This window comes from Notolepis coatsorum, assembly GCF_963971535.1.
Source record: "Notolepis coatsorum genome assembly, chromosome: 2".
NCBI lineage: Eukaryota > Metazoa > Chordata > Actinopteri > Aulopiformes > Paralepididae > Notolepis > Notolepis coatsorum.
In genome coordinates this window covers 1,811,348-1,827,172 of record NC_140166.1, presented here as the reverse complement: position 1 = coordinate 1,827,172, position 15,825 = coordinate 1,811,348, and the positions used below count along the sequence as shown (strand labels likewise).

Here is a 15,825-nt window from a genome sequence, read left to right as displayed (position 1 = left end):
AGTGAGGACAACACTTATACTGTCTTACTAGGTTCAGTGTGGACAACACTTATACTGTCTTACTAGCTTCAGTGTGGACAACACTTATACTGTCTTACTAGCTTCAGTGTGGACAACACTTATACTGTCTTACTAGGTTCAGTGTGGACAACACTTAGTGTCTTACTAGGTTCAGTGAGGACAACACTTATACTGTCTTACTAGGTTCAGTGTGGACAACACTTAGTGTCTTACTAGCTTCAGTGAGGACAACACTTATACTGTCTTACTAGCTTCAGTGTGGACAACACTTAGTGTCTTACTAGGTTCAGTGTGGACAACACTTATACTGTCTTACTAGGTTCAGTGTGGACAACACTTATACTGTCTTACTAGCTTCAGTGAGGACAACACTTATACTGTCTTACTAGCTTCAGTGTGGACAACACTTATACTGTCTTACTAGGTTCAGTGTGGACAACACTTATACTGTCTTACTAGGTTCAGTGAGGACAACACTTATACTGTCTTACTAGGTTCAGTGAGGACAACACTTATACTGTCTTACTAGGTTCAGTGAGGACAACACTTATACTGTCTTACTAGGTTCAGTGTGGACAACACTTATACTGTCTTACTAGGTTCAGTGAGGACAACACCTATACTGTCTTACTAGGTTCAGTGTGGACAACACTTATACTGTCTTACTAGCTTCAGTGTGGACAACACTTAGTGTCTTACTAGGTTCAGTGTGGACAACACTTATACTGTCTTACTAGCTTCAGTGAGGACAACACTTATACTGTCTTACTAGGTTCAGTGAGGACAACACTTATACTGTCTTACTAGGTTCAGTGATGACAACACTTAGTGTCTTACTAGGTTCAGTGAGGACAACACTTATACTGTCTTACTAGGTTCAGTGTGGACAACACTTAGTGTCTTACTAGGTTCAGTGTGGACAACACTTAGTGTCTTACTAGGTTCAGTGAGGACAACACTTATACTGTCTTACTAGGTTCAGTGAGGACAACACTTATACTGTCTTACTAGGTTCAGTGTGGACAACACTTATACTGTCTTACTAGGTTCAGTGAGGACAACACCTATACTGTCTTACTAGGTTCAGTGTGGACAACACTTATACTGTCTTACTAGCTTCAGTGTGGACAACACTTAGTGTCTTACTAGGTTCAGTGTGGACAACACTTATACTGTCTTACTAGCTTCAGTGAGGACAACACTTATACTGTCTTACTAGGTTCAGTGAGGACAACACTTATACTGTCTTACTAGGTTCAGTGATGACAACACTTAGTGTCTTACTAGGTTCAGTGAGGACAACACTTATACTGTCTTACTAGGTTCAGTGTGGACAACACTTAGTGTCTTACTAGGTTCAGTGTGGACAACACTTAGTGTCTTACTAGGTTCAGTGAGGACAACACTTATACTGTCTTACTAGCTTCAGTGTGGACAACACTTATACTGTCTTACTAGGTTCAGTGAGGACAACACTTAGTGTCTTACTAGGTTCAGTGAGGACAACACTTATACTGTCTTACTAGGTTCAGTGAGGACAACACTTATACTGTCTTACTAGGTTCAGTGAGGACAACACTTATACTGTCTTACTAGCTTCAGTGTGGACAACACTTATACTGTCTTACTAGCTTCAGTGTGGACAACACTTATACTGTCTTACTAGGTTCAGTGTGGACAACACTTAGTGTCTTACTAGGTTCAGTGAGGACAACACTTATACTGTCTTACTAGGTTCAGTGTGGACAACACTTAGTGTCTTACTAGCTTCAGTGAGGACAACACTTATACTGTCTTACTAGCTTCAGTGTGGACAACACTTAGTGTCTTACTAGGTTCAGTGTGGACAACACTTATACTGTCTTACTAGGTTCAGTGTGGACAACACTTATACTGTCTTACTAGCTTCAGTGAGGACAACACTTATACTGTCTTACTAGCTTCAGTGTGGACAACACTTATACTGTCTTACTAGGTTCAGTGTGGACAACACTTATACTGTCTTACTAGGTTCAGTGAGGACAACACTTATACTGTCTTACTAGGTTCAGTGAGGACAACACTTATACTGTCTTACTAGGTTCAGTGAGGACAACACTTATACTGTCTTACTAGGTTCAGTGTGGACAACACTTATACTGTCTTACTAGGTTCAGTGAGGACAACACCTATACTGTCTTACTAGGTTCAGTGTGGACAACACTTATACTGTCTTACTAGCTTCAGTGTGGACAACACTTATACTGTCTTACTAGCTTCAGTGAGGACAACACTTATACTGTCTTACTAGGTTCAGTGTGGACAACACTTATACTGTCTTACTAGCTTCAGTGAGGACAACACTTATACTGTCTTACTAGGTTCAGTGAGGACAACACTTATACTGTCTTACTAGGTTCAGTGATGACAACACTTAGTGTCTTACTAGGTTCAGTGAGGACAACACTTATACTGTCTTACTAGGTTCAGTGTGGACAACACTTAGTGTCTTACTAGGTTCAGTGTGGACAACACTTAGTGTCTTACTAGGTTCAGTGAGGACAACACTTATACTGTCTTACTAGCTTCAGTGTGGACAACACTTATACTGTCTTACTAGGTTCAGTGAGGACAACACTTAGTGTCTTACTAGGTTCAGTGAGGACAACACTTATACTGTCTTACTAGGTTCAGTGAGGACAACACTTATACTGTCTTACTAGGTTCAGTGAGGACAACACTTATACTGTCTTACTAGCTTCAGTGTGGACAACACTTATACTGTCTTACTAGGTTCAGTGAGGACAACACTTATACTGTCTTACTAGCTTCAGTGATGACAACACTTACTGTCTTACTAGCTTCAGTGAGGACAACACTTATACTGTCTTACTAGGTTCAGTGAGGACAACACTTAGTGTCTTACTAGGTTCAGTGAGGACAACACTTATACTGTCTTACTAGGTTCAGTGTGGACAACACTTAGTGTCTTACTAGCTTCAGTGTGGACAACACTTAGTGTCTTACTAGGTTCAGTGTGGACAACACTTAGTGTCTTACTAGGTTCAGTGTGGACAACACTTAGTGTCTTACTAGGTTCAGTGAGGACAACACTTATACTGTCTTACTAGCTTCAGTGAGGACAACACTTATACTGTCTTACTAGGTTCAGTGAGGACAACACTTATACTGTCTTACTAGGTTCAGTGTGGACAACACTTATACTGTCTTACTAGCTTCAGTGTGGACAACACTTAGTGTCTTACTAGGTTCAGTGTGGACAACACTTATACTGTCTTACTAGGTTCAGTGTGGACAACACTTATACTGTCTTACTAGGTTCAGTGAGGACAACACTTATACTGTCTTACTAGGTTCAGTGAGGACAACACTTATACTGTCTTACTAGGTTCAGTGAGGACAACACTTATACTGTCTTACTAGGTTCAGTGAGGACAACACTTATACTGTCTTACTAGGTTCAGTGTGGACAACACTTATACTGTCTTACTAGGTTCAGTGAGGACAACACTTATACTGTCTTACTAGGTTCAGTGTGGACAACACTTATACTGTCTTACTAGCTTCAGTGTGGACAACACTTAGTGTCTTACTAGCTTCAGTGTGGACAACACTTATACTGTCTTACTAGGTTCAGTGTGGACAACACTTATACTGTCTTACTAGGTTCAGTGTGGACAACACTTAGTGTCTTACTAGGTTCAGTGAGGACAACACTTATACTGTCTTACTAGGTTCAGTGTGGACAACACTTAGTGTCTTACTAGCTTCAGTGAGGACAACACTTATACTGTCTTACTAGCTTCAGTGTGGACAACACTTAGTGTCTTACTAGGTTCAGTGTGGACAACACTTATACTGTCTTACTAGGTTCAGTGTGGACAACACTTATACTGTCTTACTAGCTTCAGTGTGGACAACACTTATACTGTCTTACTAGGTGCAGTGAGGACAACACTTATACTGTCTTACTAGCTTCAGTGTGGACAACACTTATACTGTCTTACTAGGTGCAGTGAGGACAACACTTATACTGTCTTACTAGGTTCAGTGAGGACAACACTTATACTGTCTTACTAGGTTCAGTGAGGACAACACTTATACTGTCTTACTAGCTTCAGTGTGGACAACACTTAGTGTCTTACTAGGTTCAGTGAGGACAACACTTAGTGTCTTACTAGGTTCAGTGAGGACAACACTTATACTGTCTTACTAGGTTCAGTGAGGACAACACTTATACTGTCTTACTAGGTTCAGTGAGGACAACACTTATACTGTCTTACTAGGTTCAGTGTGGACAACACTTATACTGTCTTACTAGCTTCAGTGTGGACAACACTTAGTGTCTTACTAGCTTCAGTGTGGACAACACTTATACTGTCTTACTAGCTTCAGTGTGGACAACACTTAGTGTCTTACTAGGTTCAGTGTGGACAACACTTATACTGTCTTACTAGGTTCAGTGTGGACAACACTTATACTGTCTTACTAGCTTCAGTGTGGACAACACTTATACTGTCTTACTAGGTGCAGTGAGGACAACACTTATACTGTCTTACTAGCTTCAGTGTGGACAACACTTATACTGTCTTAATAGGTGCAGTGAGGACAACACTTATACTGTCTTACTAGGTTCAGTGAGGACAACACTTATACTGTCTTACTAGGTTCAGTGAGGACAACACTTATACTGTCTTACTAGCTTCAGTGTGGACAACACTTAGTGTCTTACTAGGTTCAGTGAGGACAACACTTAGTGTCTTACTAGGTTCAGTGAGGACAACACTTATACTGTCTTACTAGGTTCAGTGAGGACAACACTTATACTGTCTTACTAGCTTCAGTGAGGACAACACTTATACTGTCTTACTAGCTTCAGTGAGGACAACACTTAGTGTCTTACTAGGTTCAGTGAGGACAACACTTATACTGTCTTACTAGGTTCAGTGAGGACAACACTTATACTGTCTTACTAGGTTCAGTGAGGACAACACTTATACTGTCTTACTAGCTTCAGTGAGGACAACACTTAGTGTCTTACTAGGTTCAGTGAGGACAACACTTAGTGTCTTACTAGGTTCAGTGAGGACAACACTTAGTGTCTTACTAGGTTCAGTGAGGACAACACTTAGTGTCTTACTAGGTTCAGTGAGGACAACACTTAGTGTCTTACTAGGTTCAGTGTGGACAACACTTAGGCATAAAAAAAAAAATTGCTTGTTTCCTGTTGGTTGTCAGTTTGGCCATGGGTAGGTAGGGAATTTATTTTATTTTATTTTTTTATTTTATTCTTTCCCACGGCAACTGGATAGGGAATTTTTATTAATTTTTTGACACCACGGGTGCATGTACTCTGCCAGGATGTTTAATATCCATATATTCTTTTTGTACAAATACAACAAAAAAAGTATATACAGCACAAATATGTTAATGTTAAATACTATAAAGTCAGCGCCCCCCTCTATGGGGAGCGACGACGCCTCCCTCGCGGACAAGCTCAACATCTTCTACGCTCGGTTTGGTGTAGACAGTGGCGCTGCTGGCTCTCCGGCTAGTGACGTCACTGGCGCGCCGGCTGTTGTGGAGGGGGGGGGGGCAACCGCGGGGGGGCGGGGACGCTCTCTCGTTGTCGGAACACAGTGTGAGAAGAGCATTTATGCAGGTGAACACCAGGAAGGCTGCTGGCCCAGATGGCATAACAGGACGCATACTCAAGTCCTGTGCCAACCAGCTGGCCCCTGTGTTCACCGCCATATTTAATCAATCCCTGGCGGAGTCAGTGGTCCCTGCCTGCTTCAAGATGTCTACCATCATCCCTGTACCGAAGAAACCCTCCCCAACATGTCCAAATGACTACAGACCGGTGGCACTCATCTCTGTGGTCATGAAATGTTTCGAGAGGCTGGTCAAGGACCACATTTGTGCCTCCCTCCCCAGTGATATGGACCCTATGCAATTTGCATACAGGACAAACAGGTCCACCGACGACGCGGTCTCCCAGGTACTGCACAGCACCCTCTCGCACCTTGACCGTCAGAAGGGGGGCTATGTGAGACTGTTGTTCATTGACTACAGCTCAGCGTTCAACACCATAGTCCCCACCAGACTGGTGGACAAGCTGATCGAGCTAGGTCTGAGCTCCGCCCTGAGCGCCTGGGTACTGGACTTTCTGAGCGAAAGACCCCAGGCGGTCAGGGTGGGGGGTCAGACCTCCAACACCATCACCCTGAGCATCGGGTCCCCCCAGGGCTGTGTTCTGAGCCCCCTGCTGTACTCACTCTACACACACGACTGTGTGGCCAAGTTCAGCTCTAACTCCATAGTGAAGTTCGCAGACGACACGGTGGTGGTGGGGCTGATCTCGGACAACGACGAGAAGGCCTACCGGGAGGAGGTTGAGGTACTGGAACGCTGGTGCCAGGACAACAGCCTGCTCCTGAACATTGGTAAAACCAAGGAGCTGATCGTGGATTATAGGAGAGGTCAGCAGGAGACGCACACACCACTGATGATTAACGGGGCCACCGTGGACAGGGTGAGCAGCTTTAAGTACCTGGGGGTCCACATCTCAGAGGACCTGACATGGTCAACACACATAGACACAGTAGTAAAGAAGGCGAAACAGCGCCTCTACCACCTGAGACAGTTAAGGAAGTTCAGAGTATCGGGGAAGATACTCCAGTCCTTCTACTCAGGAGCTGTAGAGAGCATCCTGACCGGAAACATCACTGCCTGGTATGGAAACAGCACGGCACAGGACAAGAAGGCCCTACAGAGAGTGGTGCGCTCAGCCGAGCGTACCATGGGTATTGCACTACCCCCCCTGCAGGTTCTATACAACAAGAGGTGCAAATCCAGAGCCTGCAGGATAATGAAAGACCCTCACCACCCCAATAACAGCCTGTTTCAGCTGCTGAGGTCAGGCAGACGCCTGCGAACCCCAGCTACTAGGACAGAGCGGCTGAGGCTCAGCTTCTTCCCCCAGGCCATCAGAGCCATGAACATTGAGTGCTCAGAACATTGAACTATCCACACACAAGCACACATGAACACACACACAACACGCACGCTGTGCACGCTCACACACAAGCAGCAACTTAACACTTTAACATGAGCGGGCACACACTCATGTCGCACACACGCACACTTATGGCCAAAGGAAAGGACACTTTAAATTAGAATAACAGGAACAGTGTATTGCACTACCAAAGCTAACTAGCATGTCCCATATGCTCTGTAAATAACTATGTACAGATACCGAGATGTCACTCCATGTTACCTGTTACCTGTTTACTGCACAATGTTGTTTTTTCATTTTTGATTCTATTATATGTTGTACCACTGTATTGCACATCGTTGCGGGCAAGACCACCCGCATTTCATTGTATACCTGTATGCCGTGACAATTAAAACTCTTAACTTGACTTGATGACTCAAGTGTGAAGTACAGGATAATTTGGCATACAAAGCATGTGTGTACTAGTATTAAAGTTCTGACATTCATGTACGTATTTAAAGCGCAGAACAATTGAAATGTCAGTTAATTTTTTATATAAAAATGTCAGACTGTCATTTAAACCTTTTGTGCCAATATTCTGATCATTCAATGGAGAGATTGATAGATGAGCTCTAGAAATTGCCACTGCCTGTCAAATCAAAGAAGAAATATTTATGTATGTTATTAAAACTAGTCAGATCTAGGAATAGGATGAAATATACCACACCTCCGACTCCCAGCAAAAATCGTTTATTATATTAAATACCACACATGTACTAAAGGTTAAAATACAAAGACACTGTACTACAAAAGTACAATGTACAAAGGTAGTACTAAAAATGCCACCCCTAAATATACTCACTAAATATCCCGACGTCAGAGAGCTGTGCAAATATTGTGAAATACTTGCTTTTTATATATTCTCATTCTTGACATGGACTGCACTTTTTTTTACTATTTAATTAAACTTGATTGTAAAAAATATTATCTCAAATTCATACTATTACAGAAACAGTCCTTGCATGAAAATGAAACGTACTGCAATGTTCTGGGGTTTTGTGTGTCACTGTTAGCTGGGGGTGTGTTTCCGCCCGGGAGAGATATGGGGTGGCACCGGAAGTTAGTTTGTTGTCGTGGAATACACGTGTAAAAGCAGGTAGCTGTGTGTGATGACGAGCGAGGTATTCACCTGTATGTAACCGATATCAATGGAATTAAACAACCCCAAAGAAGCATAAACCCCTCCTCATTCTTCCTAACAATTAGTATGACAGAACGATACAGTACATACAGACAGACTCGTTCCATTTTAGTAAAATAGTTAACTCACCGTCACCAATTCTGAGCCTTGGTTTGTGCTCGCCTGGACAGAAAACCCCACTCGCCTGGTTTGGAGGCTCTTGATAATGGCATTCCTCAACTCATCTTTTTTATTTTGTTCAGTTCTCAGTGGAGGCAAATGTATACGTTGCTGTGCACGAAACAGCAAGTCGAAGGCAGACTGGCTTGTGGAGGGTACAGGTTCTGGCGCTGGAGCCTTGCACTTCAGTGCTAAGTACTTGAATTGAAATAAGCTTAACACGGCGCCGGCATGGGACCCAAGCTGGGTGGTGGTGGTTGACAATACATCGTTGGCAATGTCTGTCCATTTGTCCGCTCTATCCACTTTTCCAGCTGCTGATATAAAGCGACAAGTGCACTGTTTTACTTCTAGGAGCACGTCTTTAAATGTTTTTGCACCCAGTCTGACTATTTTAGGAGGCACACCGCACAAACAAACAATGGTTACGGTGCACACATCCATGTTGACACTGTAGCTCGCGGCCATTTGCTGGAGTCTGGCGCTCTCTACTGGAACAAAGGGCGCTCTACAAAATGCGTATTTTTTTCCGCCAATAGAAACTCCCATAAAATAAATTTGGTCGCACATAAATCTGCAGGGTCGGTCGGCAACCGGAAACAAACCATTATTTTTTTAGGCCTTATACTGTCTTACTAGGTTCAGTGTGGACAACACTTAGTGTCTTACTAGGTTCAGTGAGGACAACACTTATACTGTCTTACTAGGTTCAGTGTGGACAACACTTAGTGTCTTACTAGGTTCAGTGTGGACAACACTTATACTATCTTACTAGGTTCAGTGTGGACAACACTTATACTGTCTTACTAGGTTCAGTGTGGACAACACTTATACTGTCTTACTAGGTTCAGTGTGGACAACACTTAGTGTCTTACTAGCTTCAGTGTGGACAACACTTATACTATCTTACTAGGTTCAGTGTGGACAACACTTAGTGTCTTACTAGCTTCAGTGTGGACAACACTTATACTGTCTTACTAGCTTCAGTGTGGACAACACTTATACTGTCTTACTAGCTTCAGTGAGGACAACACTTAGTGTCTTACTAGCTTCAGTGTGAACAACACTTATACTGTCTTACTAGGTTCAGTGAGGACAACACTTGAGTGAGGACGTTGAGCTGTATGTGTGTGTCACGAATTTCCCCAAGGGGATTAATAAAGGAATATCTTATCTTATCTTATCTTATACTATCTTACTAGGTTCAGTGTGGACAACACTTAGTGTCTTACTAGGTTCAGTGTGGACAACACTTAGTGTCTTACTAGCTTCAGTGATGACAACACTTATACTGTCTTACTAGCTTCAGTGAGGACAACACTTAGTGTCTTACTAGCTTCAGTGTGGACAACACTTATACTGTCTTACTAGGTTCAGTGTGGACAACACTTATACTGTCTTACTAGGTTCAGTGTGGACAACACTTATACTGTCTTACTAGCTTCAGTGTGGACAACACTTATACTGTCTTACTAGCTTCAGTGTGGACAACACTTATACTGTCTTACTAGGTTCAGTGTGGACAACACTTATACTGTCTTACTAGCTTCAGTGAGGACAACACTTAGTGTCTTACTAGGTTCAGTGTGGACAACACTTATACTGTCTTACTAGGTTCAGTGTGGACAACACTTATACTGTCTTACTAGGTTCAGTGAGGACAACACTTAGTGTCTTACTAGGTTCAGTGTGGACAACACTTAGTGTCTTACTAGGTTCAGTGAGGACAACACTTATACTGTCTTACTAGCTTCAGTGAGGACAACACTTATACTGTCTTACTAGCTTCAGTGAGGACAACACTTAGTGTCTTACTAGCTTCAGTGTGGACAACACTTATACTGTCTTACTAGGTTCAGTGAGGACAACACTTAGTGTCTTACTAGCTTCAGTGAGGACAACACTTGAGTGAGGACGTTGAGCTGTATGTGTGTGTCACGAATTTCCCCAAGGGGATTAATAAAGGAATATCTTATCTTATCTTATCTTATCTTATACTATCTTACTAGGTTCAGTGTGGACAACACTTAGTGTCTTACTAGGTTCAGTGTGGACAACACTTAGTGTCTTACTAGCTTCAGTGATGACAACACTTATACTGTCTTACTAGCTTCAGTGAGGACAACACTTAGTGTCTTACTAGCTTCAGTGTGGACAACACTTATACTGTCTTACTAGGTTCAGTGTGGACAACACTTATACTGTCTTACTAGGTTCAGTGTGGACAACACTTATACTGTCTTACTAGCTTCAGTGTGGACAACACTTATACTGTCTTACTAGCTTCAGTGTGGACAACACTTATACTGTCTTACTAGGTTCAGTGTGGACAACACTTATACTGTCTTACTAGCTTCAGTGAGGACAACACTTAGTGTCTTACTAGGTTCAGTGTGGACAACACTTATACTGTCTTACTAGGTTCAGTGTGGACAACACTTATACTGTCTTACTAGGTTCAGTGAGGACAACACTTAGTGTCTTACTAGGTTCAGTGTGGACAACACTTAGTGTCTTACTAGGTTCAGTGAGGACAACACTTATACTGTCTTACTAGCTTCAGTGAGGACAACACTTATACTGTCTTACTAGCTTCAGTGAGGACAACACTTATACTGTCTTACTAGGTTCAGTGAGGACAACACTTAGTGTCTTACTAGGTTCAGTGTGGACAACACTTAGTGTCTTACTAGGTTCAGTGTGGACAACACTTAGTGTCTTACTAGGTTCAGTGTGGACAACACTTATACTATCTTACTAGGTTCAGTGTGGACAACACTTATACTGTCTTACTAGCTTCAGTGAGGACAACACTTATACTGTCTTACTAGGTTCAGTGTGGACAACACTTATACTGTCTTACTAGCTTCAGTGAGGACAATACTTATACTGTCTTACTAGGTTCAGTGTGGACAACACTTATACTGTCTTACTAGGTTCAGTGTGGACAACACTTATACTGTCTTACTAGCTTCAGTGAGGACAACACTTATACTGTCTTACTAGGTTCAGTGTGGACAACACTTATACTGTCTTACTAGGTTCAGTGTGGACAACACTTATACTGTCTTACTAGGTTCAGTGTGGACAACACTTATACTGTCTTACTAGGTTCAGTGAGGACAACACTTATACTGTCTTACTAGGTTCAGTGTGGACAACACTTACTGTCTTACTAGCTTCAGTGATGACAACACTTATACTGTCTTACTAGCTTCAGTGAGGACAACACTTATACTGTCTTACTAGGTTCAGTGAGGACAACACTTATACTGTCTTACTAGCTTCAGTGAGGACAACACTTAGTGTCTTACTAGCTTCAGTGAGGACAACACTTATACTGTCTTACTAGGTTCAGTGAGGACAACACTTAGTGTCTTACTAGGTTCAGTGTGGACAACACTTATACTGTCTTACTAGCTTCAGTATGGACAACACTTATACTCTCCTCTCCTCTCCTCTCATCCTCTCCTCCCCCTCCTTTCCCTCTCCTCCCCCTCATCTCCTCATCCTCTCCTTCTCTCCCTCTCCTCCCCCTCCTCTCATCTCCTCCTCCTCTCCTCCTATCCTCCCCCTCTTCTCCCACTCCTCTCCTCTCATCTCCTCCCCCTCCTCTCCTCATCCTCTCCTTCTCTCCCTCTCATCATCTCCCTCTCCTCCTCTCCGCTCCTCCCCCTCCCCCTCCTCCTCCTCTCCTCTCTCCACTCTCCTCTCTCCTCCTCTCCCTATCCTCCTCTCCTCCCCCTCCTCTCCCTCTCCTCCCCCTCCTCTCATCATCTCCCTCTCCTCCTATCCCTCTCCTTTCCTCCTATCCTCATCATCCCTCTCCTCCTCTCCCTCTCCTCTCCTCTCCTCTCCTCCTCTCCTCTTCTCTCCTCTCCTCTTCTCTCCTCTCCTCTCCTCCTCTCCTCCTCCTCCCTCTCCTCCTCTCCCTCTCCTCCCCCTCTCCTCCTCCTCCCTCTCTCCTCTCCTCTTCTCTCCTCTCCTCTCCTCTCCTCCTCTCCCTCTCTCCTCCTCTCTTCTCTCCTCCCCCTCCTCTCTCCTCTCCTCCCCCTCCTCTCCCTCTCCCCCCCTCCTCTCCTCTTCTCTTCTCTCCTCTCTCTTCTCTCCTCTCCTCCTCTCTCCTCTCCTCCTCTCCTCCTCTCCTCCTCTCCTCCTCTCTCCTCCTCTCTTCTCTCCTCCCCCTCCTCTCCCCCCTCTCCTCTCCTCTTCTCTTCTCTCCTCTCTCCTCTCCTCCTCTCCTCCTCTCTCCTCCTCTCTCCTCTCCTCCTCTCCTCTCCTCTCCTCTCCTCCTATCCCTCTCTCCTCCTCTCTCCTCTCCTCCCCCTCCTCTCCCTCTCCCCCCCCCTCCTCTCCTCTCCCTCTCTCCTCCTCTCTTATCTCCTCTCCTCTCCCCCCCTCCTCTCCTCTTCTCTCCTATCCTCTCCTCCTCTCCCTCTCTCCTCTCCTCCCCCTCCTCTCCCTCTCCCCCCCTCCTCTCCTCTCCCTCTCTCCTCCTCTCTTATCTCCTCTCCTCTCCCCCCCTCCTCTCCTCTTCTCTCCTATCCTCTCCTCCTCTCCCTCTCTCCTCTCCTCCCCCTCCTCTCCCTCTCCCCCCCTCCCCTCCTCTCCCCCCCTCCTCTCCTCTCCTCTCTCCTCTCCTCTCCTCTCCTCCTCTCTCCCTCTCTCCCCCCCTCCTCCCCCCCCCCTCCTCTCCCTCTCCCCCCCCCTCCCCTCCTCTCCCCCCCTCCTCTCCTCTCCTCTCTCCTCTCCTCTCCTCTCCTCCTCTCTCCCTCTCTCCCCCCCTCCTCTCCCCCCCCCCTCCTCTCCCCCCCTCCTCTCCTCTCCCTCTCCTCTCCTCTCCTCTCCTCCCCCCCCCTCCTCCTCTCCCCCCCTCCTCCCCCCCCCTCCTCTCCCTCTCCCCCCCCCCCTCCTCTCCCCCCCTCTCCTCTCCTCTCCTCCTCTCCTCTCTCCTCCTCTCTTCTCTCCCCCCCTCCTCTCCCTCTCTCCCCCCCTCCTCTCCCCCCCCCTCCTCTCCCCCCCTCCTCTCCTCTCCTCTCTCCCCCCCTCCTCCCCCCCCCTCCTCCTCTCCTCTCCTCTCTCCTCTCCTCTCCTCTCTCCTCCTCTCCTCTCCTCCCCCCCCCTCCTCCCCCCCCCCCCTCCTCTCCTCTCCTCTCTCCTCTCCTCTCCTCTCCTCCTCTCTCCCTCTCTCCCCCCCTCCTCCCCCCCCCTCCTCCCCCCCCCTCCTCCCCCCCCCCCCTCCTCTCCCTCTCCCCCCTCCTCTCCTCTCTCAGGACCTCTCCCTTCAGATGGAACACTGGTAAGAAGGAACACATGTTGATCAAGGTGACTGACAGAGAGCCTAGTTTTCTGTCTCACCAGGGGAACGGTTACTCCCCCTGTGACCCCCCTCCCCCGGCCACTCCCTCCGGCACCCGGCGCTCTTCTGGTGGGAACGCCCCCCCCGAGCCCCCCTCCCCCCCTGTCCTGTACACGGAGCGCTGCCAGTCGCCCTTTCTGAAGCGGGCGGAGCTGGGCGGCACCGGCACCCTCCGCCGCTCCTCTGCCGACTCCCAGCCGCCCTCGCCGCGCTACGCCTACGAGCCTCCGCTCTACGAGGAGCCGCCCACGGAGTACCAGCCCCCTCCCATCTACGAGGAGCCCCCCACGGACATGCACCTCTCGGACCCCTTGTCGCTGTACGGCACGGGCAAGTCCCCCGCCCGCAAGCCCTCCGCGCCCCTCTACCACTCCCCCAAGCAGAGCCCCTCGCCCTACGGCCAGCTGGTGCTGACCCGGCAGAAGTGCCCGGAGAAGACCCAGAGCCTGGAGTACAGCCCTGCGGGGAAGGAGTACGTCAAGCAGCTGGTGTACGTGGAGCAGACCACCTCCAGCCCGCGCTTCAAGACGGCCGACAGGCTGCTGCGCTACGGCGCCTCCAAGGGGGGCTACGGGAGCTCGTACGGGGGCTCCTTCACCCTGCAGCACAGCCAGTCTCTGATCAGGGACCCCCGGCTGCTGTACGGCGGGGGCGAGGGGGGCGAGGGGGGCCAGCGGCTGCTGTACGAGGACTCCATGTCCTGGAGCTCCAGCCAGCACCGCTCGCTCTCCTCCTCCTCCTCCACCACAGGGGGCGGCGGCTTCTCGCCAGGGGGGAACCGGAAACGCAAGACCCGCAAACCCTCCCTCCCGCAGGAGCTGGGGCGGGGGGGCGCGGGGCCCGGGGCGGAGCGGGAGCTGTCGGAGGCCATGCTGGCGCAGGCGCGGCTGGCGTGGGAGGCGCGGGAGGTGATGAAGCAGCGGGGCAGCTGGGACTCCGGCCAGGGCGGGGGCACGGCGGCACAGGGTTCGGGCTACGAGAGTGACGGGGCCGTGCCCCCCCCCCTGCCCGGGCCGGTGGTGCGGGCCTTCAGTGAGGAGCTGGCGCAGAGCGAGGGATACCTCTGGAGACGCAGCACCTTGGACCGGCTGGGCTTCCCTCAGGCCCTGCTGCTGGAGAAGAGCCTGTCTGTCCAGACCAACCTGGCCTCGCCTGAGGGCTTCACCCTGCTGCAGCCCTCGCAGGTACACACACACACACACACACACACACACACACACACACACACACACACACACACACACACACACACACACACAACCTGGCCTCCCCTCAGGGCTTCACCCTGCTGCAGCCCTCGCAGGTACACACACACACACACACACACACACACACACACACACACACACACACACACACACACACACACACACACACTCTGATACACACACACGTTCTTACTCATCCATGTATTTATTGCCAGTAATCAGTCTGTAATGGAGTTAATCGCTGTATCATTTGGTTCAGCAGATATGTACAGTTGTGTATCATCCGCATAGCTATGGAAACCTACATTATGTTCTCTGATGATATTAGGGCTGCAACGATTAGTCGACATAATCGACGATGTCGATTATGAAAAATCGTCGACGAGATATTGTTGTGTCGATTAGTCATTAAAAACAATAACAATAACAATTAATAATAAGTAACTGCAATGCGCAAATGTTCATTTGTAACTGCAATGCACTACAGGAACTGCTGGGGGCAGTATAGTTTCCATTGTCTGACTGCAGTGCATTCTGGTACTTAACGGCGCAGCTTGCAGGTAAGAACTTCACTTCAGAAGAAAGAATGAACGATGGCGGAAGGGAGAGAGAAAGACAGAGGAGATGAGATGGCGGAAGGGAGAGAGAAAGACGGAGGAGATGAATTAAAAAAAGCGAGACCGAGGGCATCAAAGGTGTGGGAATTCTTTACAGATGACAAACCGAAGAAAACTGTTAAATGCCCATTATGCAAGGTGGAATTGGCATTTCACAGCAGCACCACGGCGATGCACAAACATCTAAAACGAAAGCACCCCGGAGCCACGGTGACGTCGTCGGAACATGGGTAAGTTCTAGAGTAGTTAGCCATAGTATTGTA

General features: G+C 47.4%; 1 protein-coding gene across 1 annotated transcript in view; it reads left to right on the top strand.

The window, feature by feature from the left end:
* Positions 1-15,825, top strand: part of LOC311248901 (rho GTPase-activating protein 39-like) — a gene marked incomplete at both ends in the record, with an annotated part of 144,919 nt that overhangs the window by 128,612 nt on the left and 482 nt on the right. Inside the window, one exon of the mRNA XM_084338130.1 lies at positions 13,652-14,921. Within this exon, the coding sequence (XP_084194256.1) occupies positions 13,652-14,921 (1,270 nt within the window). The remainder of the gene's footprint in view (positions 1-13,651; positions 14,922-15,825) is intronic.